The 20,384-nt window shown below is 45.2% G+C and overlaps 1 protein-coding gene across 5 annotated transcripts in view; it reads right to left on the bottom strand.

Annotated features, from left to right (window-relative positions):
• Nucleotides 1-20,384, bottom strand: part of DOCK9 (dedicator of cytokinesis 9) — a 263,127-nt gene that overhangs the window by 133,269 nt on the left and 109,474 nt on the right. For all 5 annotated transcript variants that reach the window (XR_005017271.1, XR_005017270.1, XR_005017272.1 and 2 more), the window contains exon 2: nt 920-1,036. Coding sequence is in view for 2 of the 5 variants with exons in the window: in XM_036832051.1 (XP_036687946.1) it covers nt 920-1,036 (117 nt within the window). In the remaining 3 variants the exon portion in view is untranslated. The remainder of the gene's footprint in view (nt 1-919; nt 1,037-20,384) is intronic.

Genomic DNA, 20,384 nt, shown 5'->3' on the forward strand with positions numbered 1-20,384 from the left:
TAGTGCCTGTTTGTTTGTTACAAGTATGTACTGGTTTTTAAAATTAAACAACAAAGAATCAAGGAAGCTTTAAAGAAAAAAAAAAAAGGCAGTTTAATTCACAAAAGACAGGTCTTGGATGGTAACAGCATCAGGTAGAGAAGAAGGAAGTGCCAAGATTAAGTCCCAGGAGATCAAGGGCAGTCACTGGAATCTCCAGAAGACAGAGATGACTCCAGGTTGCCAGGCATCTAACGGTACTGGGGTTCTATCACTCCTCAGTGGCTCAAAGCTCTTGTGGGTCACTCAGCCACGGGCCATAGTTTGAAAGGCTTCAAGCAACAATCTAGAGCAGTTCACAGCAGAAGCTGTGCTGAGTCCCCTGCTGGCAGCTACTGAGCTCCCAGAAACAGCACCTGCCACTGCATCAGTGAGGTAAATGTTAGGACATTCCTCGATGTCAGAACCCCCAAACTCTTCTCTATGAGCCCACACACAGTTCAGGGCCTCTCTCAAGGCAGTCTCCCAAAGTGACATCCTAAAAGGATGCATGGCAAAATCCTCCACTGCTTCTGAGCAAATCCCATCCTTAAGACTCTAAGGTACTTGGCAAAACCCCTAAATACCTCTTCAAACAAATTTCCTAAGACATAGGAGGCACTAGTGTCTACAGAATTAGCCCAGAGTATAGCATTTCTATTCAAGATAAAAGATACACACTTGAAAAAATATTTGTGTCATATACGATGTGTGTTTATGCACATGTGTATGCATGTATTTGCATATATGCATGTACATACATACACACATATACGCATACACATACATATGTAACATCTTCATATCTGCGTGTGTACACACATACACCCACATATATACACATATATATGCAAAAATAATACCACACGGCTCTATTTACAGACACTTAGAAGTTACCTACCTGAAAGTCATCATAAGGGAAGAGCAGCATCTCCCTTAAACAGTCGTTCAGGATCTGTGTCTTCTTCTGGACGATGACATTTTCATAGTCGAGTGGCTCAATCAGCTTTGGTTTGGCCTAGAAGGTAAAAAGATAAGCAATTGGAACACTCTTATATGATAAAAGTAACTTCTTAAGACTAAAGAACTTTATACATCCTACTCTACATGTTTTTATACTTTCCAACTTTTCTACAATGAGAGTGTATCAGTTTTGCTATCAGGAAGAATCAGAAACAAGAGAAACAAGTTGTCTTCAAAGGAAAGAAAACACTTCATGGTCCTCATGCTTGTTTGGTTATTTAAACACAAAGGAGGCTATGGAGGCTGGTGGAACTTCCAGTCATGTCTTGGGTCACCCCTGGCTAGGTCAGTCCCCTTCTAAGCCTTAAGCTTTGCCAGAGCTGCCCTGCTTGGAGGTCCAGCCATGGTCTGGCAATGAAGGCCAGCAGCTCCAGCCATGACCATCTCTTCTTGGCCCTGGGCTTAAAGCAATCCCCAGCGCTCACTATTTTATATAAAACTCTATGGAACTCATCTCTGAGTCTCAAAATATCCCTGTCTAACCTGAACTATCTATACACTTACATATGCAACACCTAAACATAGAGAAATGTGAGCTGGACCAAAATCAGGCAAGCAAGGGAAAAAAGTACTTAAACCAGGGCTTGTGGGTGGCCCCCAGGGGGTAAGGATGATCATCCCTGGCATGCACTAATCCAAAGAAAGAGGCAACGAGCAACTGGGGAAAGAAAAGAGAGAATATGCCTTTTCTAGCTATTTCCAAAGTTATTCTCAGTAAAAATCTCATCTAGTTCTAGTCATGGCCACAGTGTTCAGTGATCACTTCCCACATGCAAGGCACTAACTGGGCTAAGTCGAGGATAAAGATACATATTCAACTAACTACAGCACAGTATGCCAAGTGCTAAAAAAGGCACACACGCGCGTGCGCACGCACACACACACACACTTATCAGAAGTGAATTCATTATATCAGTAAATTCATTACTGCAAGATTATTTTTGAAATTAATAAAAAAATCATCTGATAACACAATTTCAACAAATCCTCTACATATTAAAATACAGGATAGGAAATATATTAGAAACATCTGGTATGTGCCATCTAAATTAGGAATTGTAACTGAGTCTTCTGTGTGTTCCCAAAATCTGTCTCTTTTCCTTCCAAATAGAGCTGGACTACATTTCCCAGCCTCCCCATGGTTAGCGTGGTCATGTGACTGTCTTCTGGCCAACGGTGTGTGACTGGAACGGATGTGGTCGCTGCCAAGCCTGGCTCATAAAAGCCTCTGCTATAGACTCAACGCTTGTGTCCTGAAAACTCATATGTTGAAACCTAACCCTGAAACATAATGGGATTAGGAAATGAGGCTTTTGGGAGGTGATCAGGTAATGAGGGTGGAACCCTCACGAATGGGATTAGTGTCCATATAAGAGAGACCTCCGACAGCTCTCTCGTCCCTTCCACCATGCAAGCACACAGCAAGAAGACAGCATCCACGAACCAGGAAGTGGACCCTCACCAAACACTGAATCTGCCAGTGCCTTGATCTTAGACTTCCCAGTCTCCGGGACTATGAGAAATAAATATCTGTTGTTTAAGCAGCCTGTGCCAGCAGCATGCACAGGATCCAGCAGTGGACTCAGGAGGCCTGAGGAAAGGGTGAAGCCCCAAGACGAAAGGAGTGTGGGTCCTGAATCACCTTGCAGAAAGGCTGTCTCCTTGAAACAGGCACTGAGATAGCCTGAGAACAAGAACTAAAGCATCTACTGTGTTATGCCAATGAGGTTCTCAAGTTTCTTAACGAAGCAGTCAGCTTGCTCTGCCCAATATAAGAATAAAATGTTCATATTTAACTTCAATTACTTGATTTAAGTAGACTCTACATGACGTCATGATATGCTGAGGAAAAAACACAGTGCTCAAACAAGTGCACAATTATTATAATTGGGTAATAGTACACGTTTATGGACGGAGATTAAAAATATACACAATCAAAAAAATTAAAGCTATCTTGTGAAAGTGTAGGTAATTTCTTCCTCTAAAATATTTGTAATGTTAAACTGTTTTTACACTCAAAAGAGGCCAAAAACAAGATTTACACAAGTAATTATTTTTAAGTAAGAACTGACACAGAAAATAAAAGTATTCTCCAAAATATTTTAATTCAACTTCAATCATTTCTTCCTTTATTTTAGTTTGTTATGTTGTATATAGTAATCAATCTACAGGTGCCTGTTGGCAAAATGGATCAATCTCACAATCAGTAACATTTTCTTTAGGAACCATGACTATATTCCTAATAAAATCCAAAAAGGCACAGAGCTTTCTACAGTGACAGAGCTCAGGATTCTGACAGCTAAACTTCCATTACAAGGAGGTCAGAAGGAGAAAGACTGCAGATTGGAACGGACACTGCGCTCTCCCCTGCCCCGTATCGTGTCCAGCACATGACGGCAGCCAGCAAAGCCCAGAGCGGGTGACCTAGTTTTGCAGCCCTGGGCACCTCCACAGGCACCAGCTGGCCCAGGGGGATCCTCAGCTGGGTACCTCCCCTTCCAGCCCCTCGGCACAGAGCATCAGCTCCACTCCCTCCAGGGCACAGGGTAAGGTCAGACTGCTTTCTCAGAAAACTGCCGCAGTGTTAGCCCTGGTTAGCAGAGGGTGCTGCGGGGACACTGCTGAGAAAGGGGCTTTTCTCAGGCTCCAGTGTTCTGGAATTGTTCCTTGGTTTTTGGGTTTTTTGCTTTGTTCCTATAGCCCAGCAGCCACTGGGGGCCTTCTGGGAGGGACCCAGGGGCACACCCTGCAGAAGTTGCACAGGCACCCCAGCAGGTGGTTCCCAGCCTCCAGCCCGCAGAGCCTCAGCAGACTGACTTCTCCACTGTCCAGAGACCAGGGCCACACTCCCTCCACCTAGGCCTGAATCTTAGCCTTGGGTGCAGGTTTGCGGGGGGGGGAGCAGGGCAGGCGGGGGTTGTGCGGCTCTTCCAAGTTTGTGCTTTCCTTGGGTCTCTGCTTCCTGGATAGACTAGGCTTGTATTCTTAGGGCAGGGGTTGGCAAACGTTTTCTGTGAAGAGACAGAGAGCAAATATTTTGGCTGACTTACAGTTTCTGTCGTAACTAGTAAACTCTGCTGTTGCAGAGCAAAAGCAGCCATAGTCAACAAACGGGCACAGCAGTGTTACAATCAAACTCTATTTACAAAAACAGGCAACCCAGTGATGTTACGTCAACATCTCAATAAAACTGGCATGGCAGGGGGAGGGGCAGTACAACAGCCAGATCTGGCCCACGGGCCATAGTTTGCTGACCCATGCTTTAGAGTTACCCTTGCTCCCTAGCAGTTGATCCCCTTTTACCAATTTAATAATTCTCTATATTAATTTTCCATGTTCAATCAACTGATGTGTTTTCTGCCTCTGGACTGATACAGACAATGTTTACAGCTTCTTAAGTGCATTTAATGACACTTCCCACCATTTGACTGAACTTGGATTTCTTAAAGGTTTAGTCAATGAGAACAACAAACATATTCAGTTACATATTCAGTTATATAAATCAGTAACATATTCAGTTATATAAATCAGTTTTGCTATTTAGCATACCAAATAACGCTTTTGTTAATTAGATGAACTACTGTTTTCCCCTGACGGTATCTTGGCAGTATTTAATGTAACATTGTAGGTATTAGGATTACCTTGCTTTTGTGGGCCACTGTTAATTTTTGAGGTGTTTTCACACAGATGATCACACTTAATCCACTGTTAAATTAATTAAACAAGGAGGCCATCAGTCTGAGGTGGCTCTAATGCAATGAGGTGGCAGTCTACGTAAGCAAACTGAAATGTAAGCCTGTATATGCCTCAAGGTTAATGAAATCAAAACACTAAGGACAACCCAGCACAAACAGCCGACTAGGCTTCACGCTAGTGCCAATCAATTATTCCTTTCTTTGCTTCTGCACTTTTCTTTATGTTAAGTCTCTCCCCAGCTCCTATCATCAGAGTGTTCCCCACCACTGGGAATTGGGTGTTGCCCAACTTGAATCGATTTTTGCTCAAATAAACTCTTGAAATGTTTAATATGCCTCAGTTTATCTTTTAACACCACTAAAAGGTAGGCATGGAAACGTCACTCCGTTTGACTGAGGCTGGAAACTGAGGATCACAAATTGAGCTGACTGCCTGAGCGTCCCAAGTAGCCAGCAGACGGGGCTAGAACCCAGTCTTCTATCAATCAGAACTCTTCCTTCTCCAGGCTGCCTTGTTAAGGGTCTGTGCTCACCAATGCTCAACCATGGCACGCCTGTGGAGAGTTTATAAGCCAGCGTTTCTGTTAAAGACTGATGATGCACGTTAACCAGGAAAGCCCATAGAAGAATGGCATAAGGGAAATCTCAGGGAAGAATGAGAAATACAGAAAATCTCAGAGAAGAATAACACGTCTTCTCTGGTCTTCGGGACTCCAGGACTGGGAAGATTTGAAACTTGTGCAAACCCTTAAGTTGCTCAACGAAGTGACTCCTGGAGACCTGACTGGGCAGAGGTCTTCGGCAGCTGCAGGGAGCACTGTCCCCGACAGGACCACTGACTCCAAGGAAAAGGGGCCAACGCAGAGTGACTCACCTGCTACCTAAGTTAAGAACAAGGCAAAAAGCTCTTGCTTCAAACACGAATAACTGGCACAATGTGGACTCTACATGTGGATTTCAGGAGGAAGAAAGAAAGAAACTATCACAGGAGAAAGGCTGAGAAGGAAGACTGGTGAAGAAAGAAGAGAAAAGGGTCAAGAAGGAGACGGGGGAGAGAAAGAGACAAAAGTGACCGACACCTAGGCGGGGCGGAGGTAGAAGATGCAGGGATGGAGGAAACATAAGGGCAAGATAAAGACAGAAAAAGAAGACAGAAAGAAATGACAGAAGAGAGGGGCTTGGGAGACTTGAGGCGGGCCTGTATCTACCAAACTATGAGTCAAGAGCACAATCGCCTATTTTCCACTCTTCTTTAAACTGATGATTCACTGGTTACAGCTGTTCAGTGTTCTTCAGCTCCACTAAGCTCTTCCAGCTGGTCACAAGTGTGGGGGACAGCGCACTAGTGTAGGAAACTGGCCCGCAGCATCACTGGCAACAGGAATGTCCACTAACAGCAAAGTGAAGTTAGGTTAATTATCAGACTGCCAGTCCCCTGGTCCTGGTTCAGAAGAAGGAGGCGTTATTAGCACAGAGCTGGCACGTGGCCTTGGCTTTAAAGCCATCTCAACACACCTAAGTTCAATGCTTCTCCTGGTGACATAACTCCAAGAGTGTCGGGCTGCACCCCAGAGTCCTGCAATCCTTGCAACTGCCCGGCCATGAGGCCAAAGAAAGAACCCGGAGTCGGCGACACAGACATCAACGATTTACTGAACAGGGAATCTTACAAGCCAGAGGCCGAAGTCGCAGAGCGACACCTGACCAAGTACAGCTGACGGCAGGCAGGACACGACAGCAATCTTCGCTACACAGGGGAGGAGGAGGCTATCAGCTATGGGGGCATGACATCAGAAGGGCTCCTCGGTTGCCAGGGGGACTGCTGGAACACGTCCCCCTGCAGCTCTTTGGGCTAGCAACCATGGTGAGGGCCGTGGTTTCCTGTTGATGACCAAACACACTGGAGCTGGTCTAGTCCCAGGGCTACAACAGTCACTCTCGGACCAATCACATAGGTAGTTACTGACTAAACCGTCAGCTTAGGAGAGGGAGGCAATCATGTGCATAAAGTAAGGGTGACGCAGGGCAGGATCGGGCAGGGGATGTACAAGACAGCAAGAGGGCAGCCATCTTATGAGGCCTGATTATACAAAGAGCTACTTTTTTTTTTCTATTGAGATAATTTACATACAAGTTCTTGATTTTTTATATTCAAAAGAAAAAAAAATCTGGGTCCAGAATTACCCAAATTGATGAATGGTCAATACTCCTAGAACTGCTCCTAGGCCATCAGAACTACCAGGTTTCGGAACCCTGCACATTTACCAGTTTGAATTTTCAATATTCCAGGACACTGTGTCTCCCTAAGCACGATGGGGCTTGGCCAGCTCCCGAGTCTAGGGCATTGAGAACATGTATGGTGCATGTACTGTGCATTTATAGTGTGTAAAAAATGTAACTCAATCTATACACGAGTCCTTCAGCTTTCTCCCCCGTTTGGAGGTTAAAAGTCCTTATCTATGAACGTTCAGTTCTCGGTTACTGTGAAATCAGACAGGGAGAGGACTGTGGTACTTTCAGTCCACAACAGTCTACAACAGCGGTTCTCAAAGTGGGGTCCCGGGAACAGCACCATCAGCATCACTTGGGAAGCTCACACAGATGTAAATTCTGAGGCCCCATCCCAAGCCTGAGTCAGAAACTCCAGGAATGGGGACCATGCTTGAACAAGCTCTCCAAGGGATTCTGAAGAACCCCTGGTCTATCAGGATGACCCAGGAACTGTGCTGGAATTTGTAAACTTAAGGATGAACGAGGAACAAGCCCAGTGTTGAGCTCCCTAACCTCCTTGGGGTTACAGACCCCTTTGAGACCATGGGCCCCCTCCCCCCAGAAATGTATATACACATTACTTTCTAAATTTGATACCCAGTTTTGGGGGGAGGGTTGTCCTTCCCTGGGGAATAGCCATGGACCTGAGTCACAGAAACCCCGGACTAGTGGGGTCAAGCAGGCTCGTGAACACCTAGTTCAGCACAGCGAGACGTGCGGGCAGACGTTAACGCAGAGCTAGGGCGGGAGGTGGTGTCAATTACTGTCCACGGGCTGCAAAGTCTCCTCACTTCACCAAGGAAGTGCTGCTTCACGAGTGCTGAGGGAAGAATGAGAATTCTTCAGGTGGGCAAGGTTTTGAACTCCTTAATGTGAAAGCGCAGCCCTCCTTGGGCAGGCAGATGCACAGGTTCACATCTCTAGCCCCGTGTGCCCATGACACAAGCAATGTGGTTCACAGTCTCTGACAGGCCTGCTCCTGTCGCTCCCCACACCGATACACCTGTCAGAGTCCTACAGCCCTTCAGGCAGAGGTCCAAAGATGTTTTATTTCAGCAGCAGAATCCTTCCTCTAAAAAAACAAATCTGACAGAGGCCGAGATGCCAAAAAAGTTAAAGCGTAGTTGCTCTGGCCCCAGGGCATGCAGTGCATGGCCATATAACTGGGGCACCACCTCAGCCCATTAAAAGGCAGCCTGTCCCGCCTCTGACCACTGCATCTGGGTTAGTGGCAGTCCTAGGGTGCAGCTCCTTCTGCCTTGCACTGAAAGGACCCACGGACAGCTCATCTCCTCCACTATCAGTGCCTTGGGACAGGGCCAGGTCTCCTTATCTCTGTGCTCCCGCAGCATCTAGCCCAGGACCCAGAGACACAGTGACTGTCATTAAGACAGCTGATGCTTGCCCCTCACATGCACAGACCCCTCTCCAGGCCCCACACACGTCCCTGTTGAGTTCAACTGCTGCCTGGCATCCTGGTTTAGGAAGATTTACAGGAACATGGCCCACTATGTCGGTCCACCCAGTGTCACATAGGCAAATCGATACGAGGTGCAACACAGGGGCCATACTGCAATACAGGCACATCCCAAGGTGCTTGGGCCAGAACCACTAGGAGGTGCTTGAGATTAGTCATTGCACAAACTGAGAATTCCCCCAAATCACACAGCTCCTGTACAGAAGAAACCTAACAGAGGTTTATCCAATCCTAAAAGCTTATGTGATGTTACCAAATGTTGCAGGGCTAGAAGAAACTTTTCTAAGCTATGATTAATAAAATACAAAGTTCGACTAACCTTGCTACAGGAAAGATTGAATGACCTATGCTTGCCACACAGAATGATGATACAAAATCATGATCATAGGAGAGGTAACAGGAGTATGAAGCCAAAAAATGCCGGGAAGAAAGTTATTACTGAGGTGTGTCAAGAGACTCATTGATAAAAATGTGTTGTTTTCCTGTATTTCCGATGTTGATAATTTGGCTTTTTAAATTCTGTAATTTGTTGTGACTTCTTTTCAAATTCCAAATTATTCTAAATTCAAATTCTAAAATATTCACTTCCAGGCCAAATTTTGTATTTATAAATTTTATATTTATAACTTTTTAATTATTTTTCTTAAAAGTCCCCAAAATTCTAAGCTTCATTGCTCAGAAAACCTGGATCTGCCCTGATAGCGCCGTATATGCCACACAGATATTGATCGAGTTGAAGGCAGTCTATAGTACAGTGGTTAAGAAAGCTGAGCTGTGCAGTTACGTGAGGTTGTTTCTGGGCCTCGTTGAGTTAATGTTCGACACAGCCTGGCAAACAGTAGGCACAAGATAAATGTAACCATTATTATTATTATTAAATATGCTGCTTGCATGACAGTAATCTTAGTTTTTTGTTTGTTTTTGAGTGGGTGCTACACATACATTCAGTTTTACCAATCTGTTTACAAAAACTTTCCTCTATCCTCCAGGAACATATTAAATTAAACAGACAACAGTGGCAGGGACTCTCACAAAAAAAGGAAAAACAAAAGGCCGAACACAGAGAAAACTATTAATATATAATAATAAGTAGAGATGACAGTGGAATTCAGGGACTGAGCCCAAAGAAAACCCAAATAGACGCTTACGTTATAAACTGAATTGAGTATCGATGAAGTTTGTGTCAGGAAGGACTGAGGACAGTTGGGGGGTCAGGGTGCACACAGAAGCACTTTAGACCCACCCCCCCGTGAGGGCAGCTCCATGAGAGCAGCAGGGTCTAACACTGAGGAGGAGAAAAGGGGGGGGGGGGGGCAGGTGGTAAATCCCAAGGGACGCTGCTCATCGAGGGTTGTGTGACGCTTCCTCAGGGCGGAAGATGGAGCAGAGTCACCAGGGCCCACAGACGGTTTTCTATCAAAGAATCAAAGCCCTGGCTTCCTTGGGAGAGACTCACAGGAAGAGCCTGAGGCCAGGGCCATGTGACCAGATGGTGGGGAGAAGCACCTCCATCTCAAGGGACATCATGGGCACAGGTGAGCCACTGACACCAAGGCCACCAGTCCCCATCTGCTGGTCAAAGCAGCGGGCAGCAGGCGAGCCTCCAGTGATCACGTGGCTCTCAGGGGTGCCAAAGGGCATGATCCACGTGCCCTCCCGTCAATCTCCCTCTGAGCCTCTCTGAACTCAGTCCTTCCTACAGCATTTGCTGCTCTGCGCCTGGCTGCTCAACAACCACGCAAATTGAAATTCCAGATCCACAGGCAATCAGAAGCCAGGGGATCTTCTGAGCACCAAGAAAATGAGATTCCCCTGGAATCCAGCAGAACTGGAGAGCATCAGCCCACAAATGAGTTCAGTGTTGGCCAAACATGTATGAAGCCTCAAAAACCATGGGAAGAGCTAAACAAAAAGGCTTTCTGATTCTATTGCTCTTCCCTCTGACATGATAGCTTCCCGTGAACTTTCTAGTCATTTCTTGCCTTTGTGTGCCTGGTAATTAAATGTTAGCACAAGCTGAAACCCTGAATGCCACTTCTTGAAATAGCAAACTAAGGAAATGGCAGCTCTTGGAGCACTCTATTTTAAGAAATGAGAAATGCGTCCCTTCTGCTTATAAAGAATTTAGGACTTCCTTGATTTATCTGCAGAGCTATAAAAGCTACTCGACCAGCTGAGATAAAAGTCCCTCGTGGAACTGAGTCCATTTTCAAAATGGTGCACTTTTCAACATTGCCAACAGGACCCCAGCACTGTCGCTGGGGAGGGGGACGACACGGCTTGCAGTAAGGAGGAGAGGGCTTCTGCAACCAGATGTTAATCACTGTGGCCCCCGCGCCGTTCTGCACTACCGTCTTGCACACAACTCTCACTCACTCTATACTCCCACCAGGAACTTCTTGAAGTTGTCAGATTTGAAGGAAAAATCCTCAGCTTCCTATAATTAGGGTGGGCACAGGAAATTAGCAGCTGCCTCCCATCCTCATGTGCAAATGCTATTAGCAGTTATATGTTCCTTCTCTCCACAGATTTTCACTGAGCCTATCCATGCGCGTTGTGCCAGGTCTTTGGGACACTGAGATATAAAGGACACAGCCCCCACCCCAGAAAGCCCACAATCCAGAGGGGAGGTGGATGTGTGAACAATCCCGGGCAGAATGACAGCAACGGGAACCCAGGAGTGGCATCTGACCCACTAGAATGAACCTGACTCCCCTCCCCCTCCCACTCCAGTTAGATTACAAGCTCCATGAGGGCAAAGAGTTCTATTTTATTTACTGTATCTATATTATTTCTGCTTTGTCCCGCCCCTGAACAGCACCTGGCATAGCACAGGCACTCAGTGTGCAAAGGGGCCCAACAACGCGGGTGCTTCCTAAAGGAGGCGGTCAGAGCCAAGTCTAAGAGCTGAACAAGTCAGCCAGGATTCAGGGTGGACTGGGGGCTCCTGGCAGAGAAAACGGAGAAGCCAGGGAGTGCGCTCACAGATGGAACCAGATTTTGTGGGGCCTGAAATCTGTACAATCGAAGAGGGAAGGGGTTAAAGAAAACACAAAGTCATGAATAGGAAGTTGCTGGAGTCTCTTCCAGGGCCTGGTCGATCCCCTCTGAGCAGGGTGAGTTCAGGAAGCAGCGGGCAGTTCAGAACAGCTGGGCAGAGCTGCATGAAGGGAGCAGCTGGCAGCTGGCCAAGGGCTTGGGGCACCAGTGCCTGCATCACTGGAAACCCAATGTGATGCAGAAAACTACATTTATGAGAACTCCTTTCTGAAAGGGTACTCGATGCGGCTGCAAAGAATACATAAACAAGCCGCCTGAAGTCGGCAGCGGAACTCCTGGAATGGATATGCTTAAGAAACGATGGATAGTTACCCGTAGGGCCTCGGTTTCTCTGAATAGGTGGGAACACTGGAGTCAGAGACGAACAGCTCTGCACAAGGGGTCCCATTTCACCTCTGCCCCAGGCAGCCCTCAGTCCCCCCTCTAAAATAAACAACTATCTAAATAGCATGTCGTTTTGTTTTTTTTTTAATTATTTATTTGTTTATTTTTGGCTGCATTGGGTCTTCATTGCTGAGCGCAGGCTTTCTCTAGTTGCAGCACACGGGCTTCTCATTGCGGTGGCTTCTCTTGTTGCAGAGCACGGGCTCTAGGTGCGCAGGCTTCAGTAGTTGCGGTACGCAGGCTCAGCAGTTGTGGCACGCGAGCTCAGTAAATTGTGGCTCACGGGCTCCAGAGCGCAGGCTCAGTAGTTGTGGTGCACGGACTTAGTTGCTCCGCGGCATGTGGGATCTTCCTGGACCAGGGCTCGAACCCGTGTCCCCAGCATTGGCAGGCAGATTCTTAACCACTGCACCACGAGGGAAGTCCCATGAATAGACTGTGTTTGAGGTCGTCCCAATGATTAGCTCACCTGGGGTACCCACATGTCTCAAAGCCACCCCTAGACTACAGCTTGTGGTGAAAGATGAGGCCACAGTGGCAGGTGGGCCATGTTGTGAAGGGCCCTAAGGAAGCCAGCAAACCAGTGAAGACTGAGAGACATAAAACTAGGTCCATACATCTTCCAGCCGTGGAAAATGCCTCCCATCTCCTTGTAATACACATGGTCTTCTTCCCTTAACCCAGGACATTAGAACTTAGGAGACCATGGTAATCAACATATGATCACATTCTCCTTCAGCAATACATGTTCTTCTCCAGACTGCATCAGTGTGGGTAGGAACAATGGTCTCAGCAGCTGTTCAGAATCATGCATGTTTAAAAGGAGCAGGAGGTTCAGTAATACTAGAACTACAATTGTGCAAACATCAGAACCTGAGATTATCTGCTCTAGCCCTCTCGTCTTACAGACAGAGACACCTGGGAGCATGGATGGGAGTTAGGTGACTGTCCTAAGGTCCTGGAAAGAGTTGCTGGCAAAGCTGGGCCTGAATCCCAGGTCTCCTGACCCCCGGACCGTGCTCTTCCTTGGTCCCTGTTCTTCTTCTAAGCCTCTACATTTTAAATTTTGCATGTTCACTGACAACATGCACAAGCACGTGCTATAGAAAACTGGAGATAAAAGGGAGCCCTATCTAAGCTTGGACTGAGAAGAAAGCTCAAACCTGAGCATTAAACCATAACAGCTGATGAACCGGAGAATGTTTAGAAGAACGCATAATGAACACCAGACTTGTACACATCTAAATATATTTCTCATGCTGAAATGTGGTGTTACACTCAGAACAGACTAACACCAAGAATGACACACTTGTGAATATAGTTTTTTATATTATAAACACTGATAAGATGCTGAATTCCCTTTTTACACAGTACTAAAAAGAGCACTCAAATGAGAGAACTTGTCACTAAGAGATTTTATTTAATCAGGCATGTCAGTATGAGCAATACTTGGACGCTCAAAATCAATCAATTTAATGGAAGGATAAGTGCATGGGTTTTGTATTTGTCATTTTTATAAATAACTGGTTTTCCAAAATTATTATCCTATTACTAAAATGAACAGAATTAAAGACTCTATGAAAAACTGTCAAGTCAATAGCATCTAGAAAATGTAATGGGAATTGAGATAATAATGAAGATAATAATATCAGCATCTAGAAAATGTAATGGGAATTGAGATAATAATGAAGATAATAATACCAGTTAACAAAAACCTGCATAACTGCTTGTATTTAGTCAGCTGTGCTCAATGGGGGTGCCAGAGAGAACAAGGGATCTAGGGGACTTCCTCTATGCCCTGTGCCTCTGGAGCACAAGGAGAGAGCTGAGTGGAGGAGGGACCACCCTTGCAGACAGCACCACAAGTGTCTTCTTTCTATCCTGACACAGGGCATGAGCCTAAGAGGGGTAAAGAAGGGTGTGAGAAGAGAGAGAACAGGCGGAGCGCCTGAGGAGCAGCTCTGCAAGCATCTCTCACACACACATCCAGCCCAGCGGCTAATTCTGGCTGCCATTTTTTCACATGTGAAAAGTGATGATGAAAGCAAAAGAGAAAGAGATGCACCATGGTAGGGGCCTAAATGATTCTATCTTAAATCTATACTACAGACTCTGTTCCAACCAATAATTTCCCTCCCCTTTTTTTTAGCATTATGGCCTGAAATTTTTAATTCTTCCTATGTCGATAAAGTTATTTTTGAAACTCTGAAATAAAGAGGTTAAGTAATTAGGCTAAAGGGCTCGAAAAGCCAGATTTAGTCAGATTTCCAAACAACCTACTTTAAGCTACTTATCTGAAAATATTGGTGGTGGGGGATGGAATTCATAACACATTTCTGGTTCACAGGCGTTTCTGAGCATGTCATGACCAGGAAGGCAGTTCAGAGACCACCAAGGGCAGGTGTGGGGAGTTAGGATTGAAGTCCCGGTCCCCAAAATAGTTACTACTGTTGGAGGTGGCGACAGGTGGATGGGGATTCCTCATATCAGTCCAGTGTTTCTCAAAGCATGGTCCCAGACCAGCAGCATCAGCGCCGCCTGGAACTTTTTAGAAATGCACATTCACCCCAGACCCACTGAATCAGAAATTCTGGGGGTGGGGTCACGCAATCTGATTGTGATCTGTGTGTGATTGTGATGCCACCCAAGTTAGAGAACTACTCTACTAGTCTACCTACCTTTGTGTGTGTTTGAGAATTTCATATTAAAAAGTATTTTCTAAAACTTCTAGCTCGAGGGACTTCCCTGGTGGCACAGTGGTTAAGAATCTGCCTGCCGATGCAGGGGACACGGGTTCGAGCCCTGGTCTGGGAGGATCCCACATGCCGCGGAGCAACTAAGCCCGCACGCCACAACTACTGAGCCCACGGGCCCAGAGCCTGCGAGCCACAACTACTGAGCTGGCGTGCCACAACCACTGAAGCCCATATGCCTAGAACCCATGCTCCGCAACAAGAGAAGCCGCCGCAATGAGAAGGCTGCGCACCGCAACGAAGAGTAGCCCACGCTCACCGCAACCAGAGAAAGCTCGTGCGCAGCAATGAAGACCCAATGCAGCCAAAAATAAATAAATACATACATACATACATACGTAAGGGAGCTTTCTAAAAAAAAAAGAAAAAAAAGAATCCTAGCTCGACTTGTTTGTGTGGCCTTGAGACAAGTTACTAAATCTCCATATCCACATCTGAAAATGGGAAAAGTACCAATTTCTCTTATCTTTATCACAAGGTTATTGAAGGGTTTCAATATACAGTGCCTGGTACAGAGCAGGACCTCACCAAATGGTGGTCATGAGGATCATACATAGCTAAGTGTCATTCAGATACAGGAGAATTTTAGTCCCTACAACATAAACATGCCTTTGCTGGATCACACATATATCTTCTCGTTAAACCTTCCCAAAATTCTTATGGTTGTATCATCACCACTTCACAGATGGGGAAACTGAAGCTCAGAGGGGTTACATGAATTAACAAAGGTCTCACAGATGGTGACCCGTGGGTCTCCTGGCCCCAAGCCCAGGACCTTTCCCATCACCCGCTAGCAAGACACGTGATGGAATTTCGGAGTTCCAGAACAGGAAGCGCTCCCCTAATGCTTCCACTTGCCTTTGTATGAGAAACGCACAACACTGCTCTACACTGTGATGCTTCAGCCTGCACACCTCCAGCAAGGACAGAAATCTGAGGCTTTCTGCCCTGCTCTGAGATCTGGAAACGTAAGCTACACTGAACTGCCCAGGCTCCATGATCTCACGGGGGAGAGAGAAAAGGCAGAGCCCTTTCCTGAAGGATATTCATTTTCCATATCAAGTACATTATAAATCATACTCCAAAATATTAAATCTTCCTGAAGAATCAGGTTTGAATGCGAGGTTTTAATGCCATTAGGTAGAACCTCATTTACGTTACCTCCAAATACTTCAAGGACATGATCTTCACAAGGAAAACCCAACCTTAAACTTACATCATGCATTTCCTCCCCACCCCATCCAATGACTCACCCACCAAAATGACAACTTTCTGGTTTGAGGTGTTTCAGCTATGGAATATGTAAGGTTATAGACCTGCACCATTCACTACAGTAGCTACTAGCCACATGTGACTATCCTGAATTCAGATGTGTGATAGGTGTAAAACAGACACCAAATTTCAAAGACTTAGTATGAATAAAAGAATGTGTAATGCCTTGACATTTTATAAGGATTAAATGCTAAAATGATGATACTTTTGGAAATATTGGGTTAAAACTATATTACTAAAATAAATTACACCTATCTATTTTACTTTAATTTGGCTACAAGAAAATTTAAAATTACATATGTGGCTCATGCTATAGTTCTATTAGCACTATTATAGACTGTATGAAACATATTTTTTTTTTAACACACAGGTAATTTTTAATACTTCATGGCAAAACAAAGGACAGACCACTTCCTGAAATTTTCACTTGGGGACACAAGACAAATTGGGGGAAAACTACCCTATTAGAGACAAAACAGTCAGGTCGAGTCTTGGTCAAGTAAAGCAGGTGACCTACATTGTTCAGTGTTGCTAACAGGCCCCGCTTTCCTTTCTTTACCCCCAGGAAGAGTGGTCTTCTTTGCCCTACATCTTGTAGGTCTCCACTAGCCTTTCCACGTATAATCAATTTACTGGGATTCTGGTAATAAGGTCACACAATTGATTTTTTCCAAATGTCCTACAACCATTAAAGGTGATGTTACAGTTTCAGGTGTGGCTGATGAGAAGAAGCAGTACTCATATGGAAAGGGTGCTGGCTAAGAGGAAGAAATAGAAGAGTTTTGACCCTGGTCACCTAAGTTTGCACTTGAGTCCTCAAGTCACAAAGTGTTAGCTAACATTTTAATTTAGATCAAAAATAACAGAAGCAAAGGAGAGTTTGGGGGCACAGTACCCACATCACATTTAGCCAAGCAGGCTCCTCTAGGTGCATCCCTTTTTACTTGTTGGCATTTCAACATACTTGAATATTAGTGGCTAAAGTGATGAAGGTGGAAGAGGGAAGAATGAAGAGGGAGAATGATCCTCAGATCCCGTCTCTCCCAGAAGCCCTTTCTGCAACCTGTTCTTCGCATCCTGCAAAGGTGATGCCGAGAAGAAAAAAAAAAAAAAATGGCGGGGGGAGCTTTGACATTATATCAGAGACAATACAAAGAAAACCATGGTTCCTGTGGGGCAGAAGCCCCCGCATTAGTGAGGGAGACTAGAGTACAAGCCTTAGCTACAACACAGCAGAGATGCATAATAACCTAACACGCTAGAATAATGATGCCATGATGGGCCACGGAGAACACAGTCTACGGGAAGATGTGGGGAGAGAGTTTTAAAGGCTTCTTGGAGGAGCTGGCATGTGACCGGGACTTGAAGGATGAAGGAGAAAGGTCGGGCAGTGAAGCCATGCCAGGCAAAAGAAGCACTGTGCCCGGGTGTGAAAGCACCCCCGGATGAAGAATACACGGCCCGGGTCAGTACGCATTTTGGAAAGTGCAGTAGATGAGGGAGACCTGCAAGCAAGTTCAGGGCCAACTTCTGAGGGTCAAGTGGGCCGTGCTTTGCCTTCTCTGCAAAGGAAAGTCAGGGGAGGGGTTTAGGGAGGAAATTAATAACCGTATCTGCGTTTTGGAAAGATTGGTCTGGTGGCGCTTTGGAGCATGGCTCGAAGTAAGAAAAGACTGAATGCAGTAAGTTGACCGGGGCAGACAACCCTCGGAGATGAGGAGTCTGGAGGACAGACACCACGACTACCTCCATCTGACAGGAATGCAATCCCAGCTTAGAAATGTCACATGTTTAGAAGACACAGGACCCAGGACTCCTGACCGTGAGTGCAGGGCCCTTGGCACCACTCACTTCTGCTTCTCCCTTAGTAGTGACAGCTCCCCACGGCAAGGAGATCCCAAAACAGAACTTCAGACTGGCTCTTCCCCGAGCACCTGGCAGAGCACTCAGAGACCCGCTAGTAGGTGGCACGTACACTTGTCTGGAAAGCGAGCACTAAAAACTTCTGAAGCCTCAAAACGGTACTCTAAGAGAAACTTCGGAAGAGCTGTATCACATTACAGGGATATTTCGAACTTCTGGAAAGTTGAGGATAAACTATAATTTCCAAGTCTTCTTGTTTCTAAAAGTTATACTCAGTCATGTCATCTGTAGGCTCAAGCCAGGTCTTCTTGCCTCTCTTGTACAGTAATCCCTGGTAACTGCAAATTTGCTACCACTTCTATTTATTTCCAGGTTTGCCAACCCACTGCACTCATCTTATTCATTACATTGGGTGGAAATCCAGTATCCCCTGTTTTACAGCTCCTACAGCGCAAAACCCAAACGATTTTGGATAAACTAAGCTTAGAACCTGAAACTGAAACTCTAGGATCTGGATCTGACTCCATCACAGGTTATTCTGGGACCAACGCTAATGACCCTGAAATACAGAGCTTTAGCCCCAGAAGAGACCTTCGAGATTATTTACTACACGCTTCTCATTTTACAGACGAGAAAAGTACTAAAGCCAGGGCCGGGCTGGCATGGAGTTGGGGAGGGAAGGGTGGTCATCCTCAGAGATTGAAAGGCAGATTCCAGACCAAAGCTGAATCTGGTCTCCAAAGTGCTTTCTCTGAGACCACCCAACACCACCCATTGCCTGTGACATAGTTCTGCTATCTTGTATTTAGCCACTACCTGTCAAAGGGCAGAGCACACTGGGCAACTGGCAGCCTGCTCTAAACCCTACGGGGACCACGGTGCCTATTCTACTGATTAGGGAATAAACATTTCAGGGTTATCCTGGATCGTGCTGTAAATCAGTTTAAAAAAAAAGAAATCTAGGGAGGAAAATAAGATGTCTCCAGACTGTCAGATATTCCACCAATCTATGCTCCTGTATAACTTTCCGGGAAGATGATAAAACGGAACACTCACAAGGAAAGTGACGTAACTCCCAACTCCATCTTGTTCATGTTTCCAACTTCTTCAGGCATGACCATCCTCCTCTTTATCTTTCTGTGCTATTCAACTGCTGTTGTTCTGTCACTTTGAAATTGGCCTTTCTCTAACAATTTAAAAATTTTTTAAGGACAGAGAATTTTGAACCCCTCTTTTCCATCTTTATAATCCCAATGTCAAGCATAAGGAATACATTCATTTTTGTTAATGAATCATACATATGTGTTCAGGTATGGGTTCTGGAAAACCTGATTGGCAGCTTAAAACCCTGGCTCTGTCACTTCCTAAATGTATGACTTTGTGCAGGTTACCTAACGTCTCTGTGCTTAGTCTCCTCATCCGTAAAAAGACTAATAATAACAGTACCTGCTTCCTGGAATTGGGAGGATTAACTGAAATAATGTTTAAACAGGTTTAAAACAGTGTCTGACACAAAACAAGGCACTATATAAATATTTTCTATTTTTATCCTTACAGCGAAAAAAAAAAAAAGCAAGCAAGCAAGCAATTGCCATTACCTTGTTATAAAAAACAGTGACCAGCCACTCTGCCTCCATGTTGATGACAGACATGAGAAAAGAAACTCACCAGAGTTGGGTGGATTTTTGTGCTCTGTACGAGCAAGCCTCCCAGAAGACATGAGTGGCTCAGTGCTGTAATGAGGCAGTGATACGAGCTGTGGAAGCCCCTTCTCTGGGGTAAGAGAAGCATGCACTTCCCAAAGATTCCTTCCACCAACCGCTCCACAAAATACGGTGCAATAGCGGGGCCTCAATCACACAGACTATTCATGTGAACAGAGGTCCCTATGCCTTCAGTAAAGCAAGGCTAGGCCTGCTTTAGGTGCTAAAAAATAGAATGTGTCCTTGCTGGAGCTGATGATGATTTAAGTGTTGTCTGCCTAAGTGGAAAAGGATGGGTGAGATTAACACTCAACTGTGCCTAAAAACTACCACGTGAAAAGCATTTCTGAGGAAGGAAGCCCCTCATTACCCAGACCTTGCTGCCTGGGGAGAGGGAGCGTGTATCTCACTCAGCCCTGTATCCCCAGTGCACCACCCAGTATGTTTGGCAAACCTCAGTACTTATAAATGTGGCTGAATAAACAAACAAACAAACAAATGAAGGGGAAAACCAAAGAGCATAGTGAAGGCTTATGGCTCTGAATTAGTAAAATGTCCTGTTGTTTGTCACCTGGGAATATGTCATTACACAGAGCTTGTAGGAACTTCCTTCCTTTACTACTCAGTATTTAAAAAAAAAAAAAGAAACTACATATTAAGTATCATCAACATAATATAATTAATTATTTCTAAAGACTTCCATAGAGATGCAGAAAAGCTTTAAGAAGAGAAGAGCTTTATAAGTATAATTTAATTAACTCAATCACAGTCCTCTTAAGTCTTATAGGATATTAACAACAACATGATCATTACCCATAAGCTTATCCTTCAGGGTTTGTACCTTAATTCGTTTCTGCTATTTCTA

The sequence above is a fragment of the Balaenoptera musculus genome, chromosome 18, assembly GCF_009873245.2.
Source record: "Balaenoptera musculus isolate JJ_BM4_2016_0621 chromosome 18, mBalMus1.pri.v3, whole genome shotgun sequence".
Taxonomy (NCBI): Eukaryota; Metazoa; Chordata; class Mammalia; order Artiodactyla; family Balaenopteridae; genus Balaenoptera; species Balaenoptera musculus.